General features: G+C 35.0%; 2 protein-coding genes across 2 annotated transcripts; one reads left to right on the forward strand and one right to left on the reverse strand.

Moving 5' to 3' along the window:
* LOC18606861 (CSC1-like protein At1g32090) lies at nucleotides 93-7195 on the reverse strand. The gene is made up of 11 exons (XM_018118345.1): nucleotides 6700-7195; nucleotides 5341-5493; nucleotides 5127-5262; nucleotides 4794-4895; nucleotides 4531-4650; nucleotides 4309-4389; nucleotides 3820-4160; nucleotides 3002-3247; nucleotides 1739-2063; nucleotides 1217-1450; nucleotides 93-940 (listed from the first exon to the last, which is right to left on the reverse strand). The coding sequence occupies exons 1-11, from the start codon at nucleotides 7011-7013 to the stop codon at nucleotides 578-580; spliced, it is 2415 nt and encodes an 804-aa protein (XP_017973834.1). The 5' UTR covers nucleotides 7014-7195; the 3' UTR covers nucleotides 93-577.
* Nucleotides 10598-12903, forward strand: LOC18606862. Its single transcript, XM_018117157.1, has 2 exons — nucleotides 10598-11172; nucleotides 11435-12903. The coding sequence occupies exons 1-2, from the start codon at nucleotides 10817-10819 to the stop codon at nucleotides 12762-12764; spliced, it is 1686 nt and encodes a 561-aa protein (XP_017972646.1). The 5' UTR covers nucleotides 10598-10816; the 3' UTR covers nucleotides 12765-12903.

Here is a 13513-nt window from a genome sequence, read left to right on the forward strand (position 1 = left end):
TGTATGTTGATTGATAGTTTGAAGATTAATGGACCCAGAAGCAGCCCAAGTGATTTGAGACTCTACGTGCCCAAAATTCTAAAAGGAGTAGAAGCCCAAGTCTAGTAACTTTAAAAGCAATCCAAGTCCTCAAGCTTTATTACATTACTTCCATTTCCATATGCCAGACATGAAGCAAAAGAAACGGAAAATTTCCATCCTACTAACATTTCATGTCCTAGGGACATTGCACCAACCATGGCAAAAACCAAGACATTATGTCAAGGAAATTTCAAAGCCATTTTACATTGACAACTCAATAATTTACAGGGAAAGCAAACCATTGAACTCTGCAAATCCAAAAAAACAAGTAACAATTACAACCTGAGTAGCAAGGGAAGTTCAACTCGAGGACCAAATTGAGTATGGTGGAACTTCAAGCATAATTTCTGGAAAAATGCCTTAACTGATATGTACTTCTGCTTAACAATAATTACAGGAAAGGAGAAGGATTTCATCATCAATACCTGGCGGTAAGTTAAAAGAATCTGACAAAGTTTGGTTAGGACTCCTTCTAAGCATATTAGTTCCTTGAAGATCATGGCTCTGCTTCATAATGATAGCCATAATGGGGAGGCGAGGAGAAGTTATAAGCATATTGGGGTGTGGAGCCATGATAATATACATCTTGGGGTGGGGAGGTGGGCTGATAGCTATGATGAGGGGGGGAGGTGGAATGGTATACCTCATGAGGTGGGGAGGGGGAACTGAGATCACTAGTTGGGGCATTGTCAGCATAAGATTGTTGTCTATCAACTCTAACTTTATCAACTCTGACCTCCACCAACTCCTCTTCCTCAAATGTTCGGAAAATTGGGTGCAAGTAAGCATCAGCTAAGAAAGCTTTTAAGTTTAGATCAGGTTCTGTGGTCCGATCCATTATGTCCTTTGCCATTGCTTCCTGCAAAATAAAAGTGAAAAAAGAACTTTTATCAATATGAGGACAAAATTTGCGATTCTTATGAGATAAATTAAACTACCTCCAGACAACAATCATAAAAGTAAAAGCGCATCCAAAAGGAAGCTCTATAATTTTACTTGTAAAACCTAGAACTGACATCATAACTTAGCCTAAATGCATATCAAATAGGATATCACTTATGATAGATGTAGAATGTTGTAAGCAAACGGTTAAAGCCGACTGAAAGACTGCACAGATGAAAAAAAAAAACCTTACCTCCAGTGGATACTTTCTGAATGCTGGCTCAAAACGGTTTTTGCAATATTTATGGAAGGCTAATGTCAATATGGGTAAGATAACAAGAAGAGGAGTGGAATTCGCAGCCTTTTTTGTACTGAGCAAACCCATTAATAGAAGTTGAGAGATCAATAAGCTTGCTATTATGCGGCTGTGAACATGTGGCCAGAATGCAGCACCACTCTCATATTGTGGATTGTAGACATTAATTATCTGCATGATCAAATGGCAAATGAGATTACAAGTAAAACCAAAACTCTTAAAACAACATCAAAATCTACAACAAAATGACATGATCTGCAAAAGGATCTTATAGATATCAGTAGACTCTTTCTCTCTTGACAGTTAAATTTTATCAGTTATGGCTTATGAGCATCCTAATGAGAATTAATTTTCAACATGCAGACATTTTATTGTATGCTTCAAGTAACTGATTAAACTACCAAAAAACGTCGCAGAAAGAGAAAGATATAAATGAAAAAGAGTTGTGCATAAACTAACCTGATGACGGTAAACCAAGTAGGCAAAGGCAAAGAAGACTAATATAAATGGAAGAAGAATGGGAGTAACCACAGCATAGACAATTCCCAAAAGGAAGTACAGTTGGAGACTTGGGAGAGTTTCTGGATAATCCACGCTTCCAGGGTCCATTGCCTTTTCTCTATCTCGCTCAGTCTTCACCAGAAACATGTTCTTAAGATGAAAAATAACCAATGGCTTCAATCGGAGAATCTCGCTAGCTATACCAGCCCATCCATCAACCATAATATATGTAATAAAAAAAGTGGCCTTCATTGGTATCGACACCCCTATGGTTCTAGGGATCCTATAATAGAATGGAACAATCAGAGCATAGAACAAGGCATCTTGAAAGCTGTACACTAACATTCACATCAAAGAAAAGTTTCAACAAACAAAGCTGGTGCCAAAAGAAAAACAGAATACAAAATAAAAACAAATGGTGATTGCAGGATTCAAGATGAGTTATACAACCTTCATATTGCTGCAAGCTAAATTTATGTTTCAATTTTTGGCAGGCTATTACTCTACAACACAAGCACTACTGTTTAGAGAATAAATTCTCTCCGCCATCTTTCACTACTACTCATAGCTAGACTAATGTTTTGCAGGCAACACAAGCTCCTGTGGAACCAACTTTAAATTAACAGGAAACGTGTTGTGCTTGTATCAGTATCTTAAAAGGTCTGCAAGGGGTGCAGCATATGATGGATTACTATCCCCATATTGAGGTCCACCACCATAGCATCACAAGAAGCCCACAGTATCCTCAGAGGCTCCACATCAATATATGAGGGACTTTCATCCCAGTGTTCAATATTTAAAGGGATTTCCCATTCTAACCTTATTTGGCACTAGGTACAGTTGAAGCTCAAAAGGAATCTTTCATATCAGGCCACACCATGTTTTTAAGGGTCACTGTCAAGAGAGTCCATCTAAGATTGCTATATATCGTAGTTGGATTCCATTCAAAGGGATCTAGATTCTTAGCTCTTGCTCCTTACAATCACCTAGCAGGCATTCTTTTCACACTCTCCCTCTCCCTGTCCTCCTTCCCTCTAGATCTCAGGTTTCTTCCACATCATCCACATTGCCAGACACAACTCAGCTAATCAAAAAATTTCTAAAAATGTCAATTTCACTTTGAGAGATATAAAATAAAAGAAATTAGCAATTTAAGACAGTGGCATAGCACCTTTGGAAAAAAAAAGGAAAAAAAAGCAACAGAGATGTATGGAGTATTACTGCGTTGGTGATTGGTGAAGGAAAGAATGCAATTGCTCAAAAGCTGTTCCAGTCACTATACTCCCCAAGAACACATTCACCAACATAAAATAATAATACTTTGCTGATGCTCGTCGTTCAAGAGTTGATAATGCTATATGTCCCTCAATCTTCGACATGATCATCAAAATCGTAGGCAGTATATACAAAAAGATTTTAAGAGCAAGACCAGGAAGGAAACCTTGCAAGAAAGATTTGATGAATTTCCTGCATATTAATTCCAGTTAGTAATGTGTTAGGAGTACGAAAACATCATACAAAGTTTCCAATACTGACCTTTCCTTTGATTAAATGATACTAGTGGTCTAAAAGTTGCTATAATGGTTATAATATCATAATGACAAGTCCTCTTAAGTTTCAGAGATTATCAAAACGTTAAATGGGGCCCAACAAGCCATTTTGCCAAAGAAGTCTTACAATTAGCGTAGGAACAAAAAATTGATGATATATAAAGTAGTGGTTTTGCAAATTTAGTACTTTTATCTATTTTCAAATGACTTTGCTTGCATGTAATTTAGGCAAATGATCAAAGTAAGAAAAAAGCAATAACAGTATAACCTTTCCCAAATGGCCTGAAAGAAAAGATTGTTGCCCCAAAATTTTGTCCGTAGTATAGTGTATACAAAAGAGTGTAAACAATCATTTCATAAGTGATAGTATGAAAACTGAGCACTAGATGTAAGGGTGAAGTTTATCACAATTTGATCATCTAAAAAATAATGCATATTGGTAACTCACAATTGAATTATCTACAAGCTAAGAATAGATAGTTAACTTACAGTTCTATAACAGGCCTCAGGAAAGGAGCAACTCTTTCAAGACCCTCTAAATTTGCAAGGGATTGAACGAAAGCAATGGGTATCATGTAGAAAAAAACCAAGGCAAATACTGATAATGATATTATTAGTTTCCGAATGGTCAACGAAACAAATGGAATAGCCAGATTCCGCCAATAAACATCACGGGGTTCTGGAGCCCAATTCGTTAACCAAAGTGTTGGATTTTTGCTTTGTTGTGTCTGTGCACAAACAGCAGCACCCCAACGTGATTTGAATGATACAAAAGCAACTGGCAGAATAGATTTTGGGTCTTTGAGAACCTTCTGGCGCTCTAGTGCCATCTGAGACAGTTAAAAACAATTAATGTATGGAACATAAGAGGCATCCAATGGTCCAGAAATATGCAGAAGGAAATTTTAGAAAGGTTAAATTTATATTTGAAACATTTAAATATTAATGCATGAGAATAAAACAGCACCAGCAGCTTACTTTTTTATCAAACTCTTTTATTTGATGTTTGTAGAAATCAATGGAATCAACTCTTTCACCCCATAGCCCAAGAAATCCTGCCTGAAAGTAGAAAGCATTTAAGGCATCAAATTCCTAGGTCCATAATTAGATGAATTATTAGTTTTATAAATAGCTCAAAGTCTACAACATAAAACATAAAGCCAACTGCTTCTGCCATGAAAGTTTATAAGCATAACCTACCTTTTTAGTTGGTCTCTTCTCTGGATGTCTTTCGAACTTCAGTTGGTTATAGTCCAGCCAATTTTGGAGCCTATCTCTTTTTCTCACCAATTTAGCGAATTTGTTTGCATTATAGACCGCCTGAGTACAAAATTAATGCAGGAATCATAAAGCCCCACAAGGAAAGGACAAGGACATGCTATATGTTTATTATGATTTGCTAGTCTCATTCTAATTAAAAAATGAAATCAATAAATCAAGAAGGAACAAAAGAAGTGCATTACCTGGTGACAAAGATAATGATCAGGGTGATTTGTTTTAAAGAAGTGGTCCACGGAATCTGATATTGAGTGACCAGACATCTGAGGCACGTTCCTCACAACTACCTGCAAAATTCACCAAATTTTACCCAGAAAAAACTTGAACAAACCACTTAATAGCAAAATCTAAGCATTATAAGAAGTGGGGCTGAAGGGTGTACTAGGGTTGCGCAAGTGATGGTAAAAGTTCATTCCAGTCCTCAAATTTGAATGATGAAACAACTACACAACAGTTTCTTCTCAATTTTTAATCTGCTGTAATTGTTCTTAAGAAAGTTAATAGAATGTTCAACTCACAGTGAACTGTTCTGCACGCCTACGTTGGGAGGCCAAGAAATGCAACCTCATTCTTGCTACATTATCATATTCCTTGTAAAGCATGTAGCAAATCCAAATCGTGAACAAGTATTCTAACCCAATATGAACAAAAAACCTGATATTCAAGAAGAACTTCTTTAGAAAAGCAACAAAATCCACAAAGAGATATTTATTAAATATATACTAAACTGACCTTATAGATTCAGGGCGAACATTCGATATCGAGAGCTTATCAATGTCACTCACAACCAATTCTTTCCTCAGGAAAAATAATGTTCCACTTGACACATTCACTGGAATGAGGATAAGAAGTGCCACAACTGTTATGGGCACAAAAATCTTTACCCTGTAAGAAAGGGAAAGAACTGTGTTAAAAAATGGTTAAAGATATTAAAACTTCTTTCTCTTATGTTGAAAATGGATATAAATGCTTCAATATCAAAGAAGCAGTCAAGGTTCTGAAGCACAAACATAAAAAATTTAAGAAGGGTGAGATTAACCCTTAATTGAGGCAGCTGTGAATAATATAAAGAATTCAAATAATATCAAGGTTTCATGACAGAGATATACAGTGACCAGATGATAAAACAGAGTACATCTGTAATACCATCATTCAAGACTTAATGCACATAAACAAACAAGAGGAATGCAGTCTACTCATCCTTGCAAATCTGATTACTCTTTTGAGACTGAGAATGCAGTTTGTAATGTGTCATTTCAATGACCTAGAAACAGGGCATCATGAGTGAGGAACAGTAGCATGGCTCTTAACTCTTAAGTCACGTGAAACAGCTTCTTCAGATAGTTCTACAACTAGTTGCCATTAAGGCAGCTTCAGCTAAATTTAACCGATATCCAACAGTCAATGGAACTAATGAGACCCCGGTCTTCACTTAACACTATGTTTGGTAGGAAGGAAGGATGATAGAGGGAAGCGAAAAAGGTGAGGAATAAAAAAATGAAAGCGACGGAGGAAGGTTGTTTTCCCTTCCTTGTGTTAGGTATGAGAGATGGGAATAAAAAAACACGACTTTCCTTTCACTCCCTTTTCTTTCTTCCTCTTTCCATCCTACCAAACATAGTGTTAGTGTAACACTACATCGTATGATTTGATACAGAACGCAGGTGGTAACCAGAGATTGCGGTCAGCTTAGACAGTCAAAGCAGAGGTACTGAATCAAGTCAATGAGGAACGAGCTAGTTCTAACTCCAAGACAAACTTTACCAATTCAAAGAACATAAGCAATCTGATTCTTAAAATCAATCACATTAACATCAGTATCATTCAAACTCCAGAACTTCCTCCAGAAACAAATACTACCCAGAACCCAAAATAAGTAGAAAAGGACATGAAAGAGTAAAACAAGAAAATTGATAACCGTAGAAAATGAATTCTCGAGAGAGAAGAAAAGGTAAAGTTTTTTATTTTTGATCCACAATGTTGATAACGTGAAAGAATGCAAATTATAGCACAAAATTCAATTTTACTGACAAAAGAAACAACATATCAACGACAAGCAACGAGACAGTGAAGGAAACGAGCAAAAAGTACCCAAGAGTGTAAATTCTGAGAAAAACAGCAGAGTCGAGGCCAGCATGGTTGATAATCTCAGTCTCACTCATCTTCAAAGCTTGAGGCATCCAATTCAAGAAAGTAAGATAAGTCATGCAATTGAGGTTGACAAACTTTGCCACAAAATTCCCACCCCTTCTCGGGCTTGTTCTTCCTCCATTGATGTACCATTTTGGGAAGTAAACTCTGTCGTTAATTGGTTGAATCCTCAGCAGAGCAAAAGCCAACAAGAATGCAAATGCAGTGAGGATGTTGATTAAGGCAGACACCCCAATATCACCCAGAGTTGCCATGGTCGAAAAAAAAAGCAAAGCAAAGCAAAAGAAATCAACGAAGGCTACAGAGAAAAACAAAACATGTGAAAGTTTGAAAGAGATAAGAGAAAGACAAAGGATATGAACAGAAGCAACCTAATGGTCCAAATTCTGTGACTGATGATGTAAGAATAGAATGAAAGTAAACAGAAAGGAAAGGATATATATATATATATATATATATTTATACAGTTCTCTATTTAAGTGGGAAAGAAATGGATTTTTGATCTGTCAAGGATGCTGTTCTCGATTCTTTTATAATCAACTCCTATAATTAAATTGGGTTCTTAATAATTTAATCCAGGATGTGGTTTATTTTGACTAAGAAGAGTTTCCATGTGCATGTGACTCTGAGAGCATGAACTGTTTGGTTTATTGAAAGTGTGCTGGAATGAGAGAGAAAGGTGGGGGTGATGATGATGGGCATACATCCAGGGGATTGTTTTTGTTTGGGATTGGGGTTCATGTGTTGATTGCCGCTAATCTTTTGTTTTCTTGTAAAAGTCTTTTGATTAAAGAATCTGAGAAAGGGGGACTCTTTGTCTATTGGATCTTTTTCAGTGTTCATGTTTTCCTTGCGGTGGAAAAGCTCATGGTTGGATTGTGATCATGACAGAGTTGCCCCTCCCCACCATTAATGCCCCAAAATCAGGCAATAAAATATGATTCTTACTCAGATTTACTGCTCAAGATAAAGCCATAAACATAATAAATAAATGATTCCTCATCTTTTTGTGTAATCTTTATCTCCTTTTCCTTCCAAAAGCTGACATGATTTATTCCCTTTGATAATCTTTGGTATTAATAAAACCTTGACTAATAGCCCCAAAAGATTTCTTTGCATGACTTAAACCTTTTTGTTTTTTACTTTGAATTAAGAGTGGAATATTTTCCATCAAGGAACAAGATTTAAAACAGAACAGTTAAATTGTTTGGTCTGCAGTTGAAAGTCTTTGCCCATTTGGTAAAGGGCGGTGGAGCAAGTGCACTTAAGAGTGCTACAAGTCTTTAAACTATTGCATGCCACACAATTATAATAATACCTTCGAATAAGTTAGGTTGCAAGTCACTTTTTAGTTACCCTTTTGGGCGGGAATATCCCCTATCCCTCTCTTGCCGTTAATGGTCGCTATGATCATATAGTAGTTTTTCTTTTCACCTTACACCATTATATTTTAAATATGAATAAATTAGTTAATTTTTAAATTAAAGATATTTTTATAATTTATGGAAACAGAACTTATTTTAATAAAATTTTAACAGGGTAATTAGATTTGAGAGATCTTCCAACTTAAAAAAAAAAAACTTATCCATAAAGTTAATTAAAAAATTATTGAGTGTTATGTGAAAAAATTAAATTACCATCATTTTGGATAGAATTTATATTTAAATAAAAGTTTATTTGTTGATAATAATGGACTTCTTAAATTATCCAAAAAAGAACAAAAAAAGAGAGAGCAAAGTTGGACTTTCGTCCAAGCCTGGCTAGCTATTGGTGAGGCGCTCATTGGTCATTGCAGGCTGGGATGGGCTGGTGTCAATTGGGCATCTTTGAGCGCATTAAAAGCAATAATGTTTTAAGCCCAAGTTTAAAAAATTAGGAATAGAAAATTATTGATATAATTCTAAAAAATATCCTTAAATTAGTAAAAAAATCAAATAAATAATTATTCTTTTACTACATTTAATCAAGTTTTTATATTTTTATTTGTATCAAATAAACGTTTATGACTAAAGGTTTACTAACAGTTATTAATCAAAATATTATTTATCCTTTTATGTTAGATGATGTTAACTTGACATGTTAGTATGTCATAATGGATAATGATGTAATATATTGATATAAAGTGTAACATGATTATGTTATATTTTTTTCTCCCACATAAACACTACAATAACACCATGTGAGTATAGAGTGATAAGTATTATTTTGACTAACAATAATTAATTAATTGTTAATTATAAAGCTTTACTTTACCAAAAAAAAATATAAGCATTTGATTGAATACAATTAAAAAATAAAGATTGATTTAATTTTTTTAAATAATTTAAGATTTTTTCAAGTATTATGTCAAAAATAATTTCTTTTTAGTTGACGCGTAAAGAAGGTAAGTATCACGAATCATTATACTCTTCTCAAAAAGTTAATTTATTGAAATGTGCAAAGTTCATGCTTATAACACTTATCGACCTCTCAAAATTTTCTTATTACTCTATATGAAATTAAAATATTTTATTTATTTTTTTGAAATACTTGTCTGGACATAAACATGTTTTTACTCATAAATAGTAATCTACATACATTAAAATTTGTCCAAGGACAATTGAGAACCTAATTGTTGGCCACGAGGTATGAACATATTAAATAGAAATAAACTATCTTCTCTCTTATTTTATTCTTTTCTTCTCCATCTTATTTCCTTGCCCATTGTTTTACCTTTTAATTATTTAGTTTATTTTAATTTATGCGTTAATTTAAATTTATAAGATTAGTTTAAAAAATGATAAGAATAAAAAGAATAATTGAAAATTAATTTCATAATTTTTTGTTTATCCCATTTTTATTATTTAGGTTATTATTATTAGTTTTATAATATTATTGATTCCAGAAATTAGAAACTTTGCTCTAAGTTTCTAATTTCCTTTTTTTTATCTTATTTGATTTGTTTATTCAAGCTTTTATTACTTGGATTATTTATTATTTTTAATTTTATAATATTATTGCTTCCATACAGAAAGCATAAACTTTTCAGGAAAGTTTCTAAATTTTTCTTTCTTTTTTTATCTTATTTGATTAAGTGTGTAGTTATATTTCTCTATTATAGACAACAATTTACTTGAACTTTTTGTGAGATTGAATTTAGTTTTTCTTTTTTTTTTTTGTTATTCTTATACAGATTTATAGAGAATGAAATGTTTATTATCATTATTGGAAAAGAAGCTCCACATAGACCAAATATTAAAGTCAATGAAATGTTAATTATTTATCATATATTTTATGTATTCTTAAATTGTACACTGCAGCCTACATTCACAACTCTTAAAATAGATTACCACTTAAACAATTTTGCAACTTTTGACATTTTTTATGCACATTACAAAATAAATTACCACTTAAACAATTATGCAACTTTTGACATGTTCTATATGTATTATAGTTAATAAATAGCTTCATGATTGCTTATGTAAATATGAATCATATGATTATTGAAATATAAATACATTTAAATAAATATTATTTTATGCATCGCAGGAACATATTCTAGTAAGTATAAAACATGACCCAAATCTCAAATTCAATTAGAGATGCCACTCTAAACTATGAAGTTCAATTAATTTGGGTCCAGAAACTGAGAAACAATGCGAGTTTAAAGAAACTGTGTTTTGTCCTTCAGATCTTTGAATTTTTTGTTGTTTGTTTGGCTTTTAAAATAACAAATACAGACAATATCGATGAATCATGGAATGATGCCAATCATATCCCCCTCTATTTTAATTCATAAATGAACATAACGAGGTTTTGCCAAAAAAAAAAACTCTTGATAATTTCACACCAGCTGACAATGAACATTATTCTTATATTCTCATAATCTTCCAAAAATGCTTCATTTTCCATCCTTGTGTCGACCTCTTCCTTTCATACTCTGCTTAGTGCCAATATACTGCCGACCCTTCATTTCCCAACAAATAATATTTATCTTCCAGCAAATTCTTCCCTAATTCATCACCCCTGTTTATTAGTCCCAGAAGAGTTTTCATCTTACGTACGTTGGCACTGTAACATGGCGGATCATCAAGAGAGTTCTGAAGTTCAAAGCAACCAAGAACTGCAGGGACCAGCGACATCGAATGGTCAGGAGATGAACAGGTCGACCTCGGACGATCATGACATTTCCTTGAAGATGGAGAGAGCCAGGGAGGCTTACAGGACTTATTCGAGGCTCGAGCCTAAGCCCGAGAGACGGGAAATTTGGGCTTGGTATGCGTATGAACTCTGCTCTTACTTCGTTCATACAGCTCTTATACCTATAGTGTTTTCTCTCATCATCGGTCAAATCGTTGATTTACCTTCTGAGCCACCTCAGGGATGGAGCAAGAGCGACAAGGGCTTGACTTGCAAGATCAGTGAAATGCAACTGTAAGTGTTCATTTCTCAAATATCATCAACGCTTGATTCTGTATAACATGTAAGGTTAAGGACATAGTTCCAAGTCCTTTTAGTCTTGGACCTAGAAAAATAAATGCATGAATTCCTTTTTCCTAGACTTCATCAAGTTCTAAAGCCATAACAGGAACAGGGTCTAACATGACAGAAGAGTCAAGTTGGGAATTAAACCAGATATGCTCAGACATGTTTTATTTTGTTCTAGCTCTTGCCAACTGCCATCCTATTGATGAAACTATGCGTTTAATTACAGGTACGAGCGACTTACACGCCGTTCAATATCGATTGGCGATTCAAAAGTCTCCCCGTTGGAGTGGACTTCGATCTCTTGGGCAATCGGCCTAATTCTGGCTGGCCCCGCGCTCCATTTCATTTCCATCAAACTTGACCATGGCCGGAACCAGCAAGTCATCGCTGGAGCTGCAACAGCCATCGGGTCATTCTTCTGCCTGCCGGTTGGGTTCTTCAGAGTCACGTGGATCTTCCCGCTATATATTGCTCCAATCGTGGTTGCCATTACCATCGCTACCGCCTCCCACACCCGCCATCATGGCCTGATGATCCGAGGCTTCACAGGAGCGATCCTTCAAAGACATCAATTCCCAGTTAGAAGAGGTGTCTCGAGTTGGCACTCGCTCTATGCCGCGGCTGCGGGTTGCTTGGGGTCAGCTGTGATAGCAGCATTTGTGTATTATATGCTTCGAATTCGTGATACATTTACCGGCCTGTGGGTTGTCTCCATTTTTAGTGGACTCAAGTGGCTAGCTGGAATAGTTCACGTAGTTACCTTAAGGCATGGGGCAACCGTTTCCTCTACTCTACCAAAAGACCATTTTCTCACCATTTTTAAGTATCATCATGGACTTGGAAGCCTTATAGTTGTTGGTCTTTCATCATTCACATCAATGTGCATTTTCACGGGAGGGTTACTTTATTTAGTCGGCGAACTCTGCCTCAAGCCTGTGTTCTTGCTCTACTTCTGGCTGATTTATTTCATTTTCCCCTCGGTTTCTCTGCCACTACTGCAACCGCTACAGCTTGTCTTAAAGGCAAATGCTGTGAAAATGCATCTGCTTGGACTCATCTTATCACTAATAACTTCAGGGACAGGTTTCCAATTCCGGAAGGACAACTGGCAGAAACATCACATCCTGATTTTCGCTGCACTTCAAAGCACGTCGACAGGAGTCTTGCATGCCTTCGGACGAGTTTTACTGATGGACTGTTCACCGGCCGGGAAAGAAGGTGCGTTTGCAATCTGGTACTCCTGGGTGAAAATGGTGGGAACTTGTTTAGGCTTTGCGGTAGCGTCAGGAGCCGCCGCTGGAAACGTCGGAACTTCTTTCGGAATCGCGTTCTGCACCGCCGCTGTTGCGATGTTAATCTCAATTTATGGGAACATCAGCGACGTGGCAGGCGCTGTAGCCTCAGGGCTTACTGCTGAAGAGGGTGAGACGGTTTCTGCACCCCAAACCCCAAGTGGCTTGGGTGATGGCAATATCAATATCAATGGCGATGACAGCGCGACGAAAGAGCCCGTGGCCGCGGGTGAGGAAGCTGCGTAGGCTAAAAGAATAAATTAAAGGGTTTCTTTTGTATCGTAATTCTTTGGAAATAACTTGGGCAAAATGGACAAAAATTTGTAGCATTAATCTTTCAAGCTATATGTGATTGTAATTAGTTAAGTTACATGTGTGCGGCATATTTTTTTATTGTAAGGAACTTTAATTCCACTTTTTTTAATAATTGGAAATGTAATTTTATTAAGTAATCTCTATGTTCATAGCCTGCGGGGAACTTATTTATTTATTTTTGTAAAATTGGAGGATTTATAGTAAGTTGATTTGAGAAATGAAATATAAAAATAATTTAATTATCAATTTATAAAAAGAAAATAAAATAAGTAGTATTTAGTTTATTTTATGAAATAATATTATCATTTTAATATTTAATTGGTGATAATAGTTTCAAAATAAATAATAAAAAGAAAAAAATTATATATATATATATATATATATATATTATAATTTAATCATATTTTTATCAAAATACAAATGTGTGGAAGTTCCAAGCTTCTTTAAAATCTATTTAAAGTAAGCATATTGAAAAAAGCCTCCTTTTGGTCATATCTTATTGTATATTGGAAAGTACTTTAAGCTGACATAATCAACAAATTAGGATTTTCTTAACAAATGCATTATAAATTTATAATTTCCATTAAAATTCAATTACCTTTTCAAATCCATCAAACACTTATAAGAGAGAAAAAATTAAGAAAACTATCTAATCATCAAAAAAGCAAAAAGGGACATTT

This window comes from Theobroma cacao, chromosome 3 (genome assembly GCF_000208745.1).
Source record: "Theobroma cacao cultivar B97-61/B2 chromosome 3, Criollo_cocoa_genome_V2, whole genome shotgun sequence".
Taxonomy (NCBI): Eukaryota; Viridiplantae; Streptophyta; class Magnoliopsida; order Malvales; family Malvaceae; genus Theobroma; species Theobroma cacao.

What these genes read in the sequence shown, in the direction of transcription:
- LOC18606861 (XM_018118345.1), bottom strand. Translation starts at nt 7,013, where the DNA reads ATGGCAACTCTGGGTGATATTGGGGTGTCTGCCTTAATCAACATCCTC. An exon ending in GGCGTGCAGAACAGTTCACT is followed by an intron (nt 4,896 to 5,126) that starts GTGAGTTGAACA and finishes TGAATTTTGCAG; the next exon opens with GTAGTTGTGAGGAACGTGCC. An exon ending in TAAAAGAGTTTGATAAAAAA is followed by an intron (nt 4,161 to 4,308) that starts GTAAGCTGCTGG and finishes TAACTGTCTCAG; the next exon opens with ATGGCACTAGAGCGCCAGAA.
- LOC18606862 (XM_018117157.1), top strand. Translation starts at nt 10,817, where the DNA reads ATGGCGGATCATCAAGAGAGTTCTGAAGTTCAAAGCAACCAAGAACTG. An exon ending in AAGATCAGTGAAATGCAACT is followed by an intron (nt 11,173 to 11,434) that starts GTAAGTGTTCAT and finishes CTATTGATGAAA; the next exon opens with CTATGCGTTTAATTACAGGT.